At 38.6% G+C, this 962-nt stretch overlaps 1 protein-coding gene across 1 annotated transcript; it reads right to left on the bottom strand.

The window, feature by feature from the left end:
* Positions 1-170: 170 nt before the first annotated feature.
* On the bottom strand, positions 171-936 carry LOC112094980 (the record flags this gene model as incomplete). The annotated part of the gene is made up of 2 exons (XM_024176673.1): positions 455-936; positions 171-331 (listed from the first exon to the last, which is right to left on the bottom strand). Coding segments are annotated over exons 1-2 (528 nt in total), but the record flags the coding sequence as incomplete, so codon positions are not given.
* Positions 937-962: the final 26 nt, after the last annotated feature.

Raw genomic sequence — 962 nt, 5'->3', positions numbered from 1 at the left:
TTTTTTATTTTTTTATTTTAAGAAAAGCCAGTTCTGTTTAGCTTTTCAATTTGATAAGGTTTTTTACAAGGCATTTGTCCTAATCAGTCCTGTGTTAGTTCTCTACACTATGGCATGGCACAAGAAGAAAGTTGTCGAAACAAACAAGTTTAGGGAACCGATGCACATACCTTTTCGATGGACGAGTCACCTCTTGAGTTTGAATAATCCTCCCAAATCTTTTGGACTGTCGAATTAATATCACCTTCCCAAATCTGTTTTCTGGGAACACAATCATATTCAATTCTATCCATCCACCGTTTTCCAACCGATTTGAACATATCTGCATTCACTATTCCCACGAAAATTTCATTTAACTTTTGAGTGGTTATAATTCCACGAGAGAAACTTCTCATCTCAGAGCATTGACTTAGAATCAGTTTTTCCAAAAGTGGCAATCTCATTGCAGCATTACCAGAGTAGAAGCTCCCGAGACTAGGCAAATTGTGAAGAACTACAATCCTCAATCGGGCGAAAGCAAACTCATCCTCTGTTTCACCTTCCTTGCATGCTGCTATTTCCCTTATTTGTTTACAATCATCGATGCTCATTCGTGTCAACTGAACCAGACTTTTGGCAGTCGAGGAAGACAACAAATTTGTCATTACATTGCAAGATGATACTCTCAGATCTTTCATATTCCTGAAAGCCTCTAAGAATGGAACTAACTTGTTTAACCTTCGACAGCGGTACACACTAAGGGCTTCTATATTTTGGAATGCCTTGCCTGGCTTGACATTTTCTGCATTCTCAAACAGATGCCTTAAGTTACGAAGAGACATTAATTGCAGTGCTCTCACATGCAGGAGTGGCCCATCAGGTTCTTGCAAAGCATTCGTTTCTTGATGTTGGCATATTTCTTCCACAAAATAACCCTTGAGAGAAAGCTCCTCAAGATCCTTAAATCTTTGAATGAATTCAAA

Source organism: Morus notabilis, unplaced genomic scaffold (assembly GCF_000414095.1).
Source record: "Morus notabilis unplaced genomic scaffold, ASM41409v2 C11351512, whole genome shotgun sequence".
In the NCBI taxonomy this organism is placed as follows: domain Eukaryota; kingdom Viridiplantae; phylum Streptophyta; class Magnoliopsida; order Rosales; family Moraceae; genus Morus; species Morus notabilis.
The sequence above is the reverse complement of the archived record's forward strand: the minus strand, read 5'-3'. Positions and strand labels throughout refer to the sequence as shown.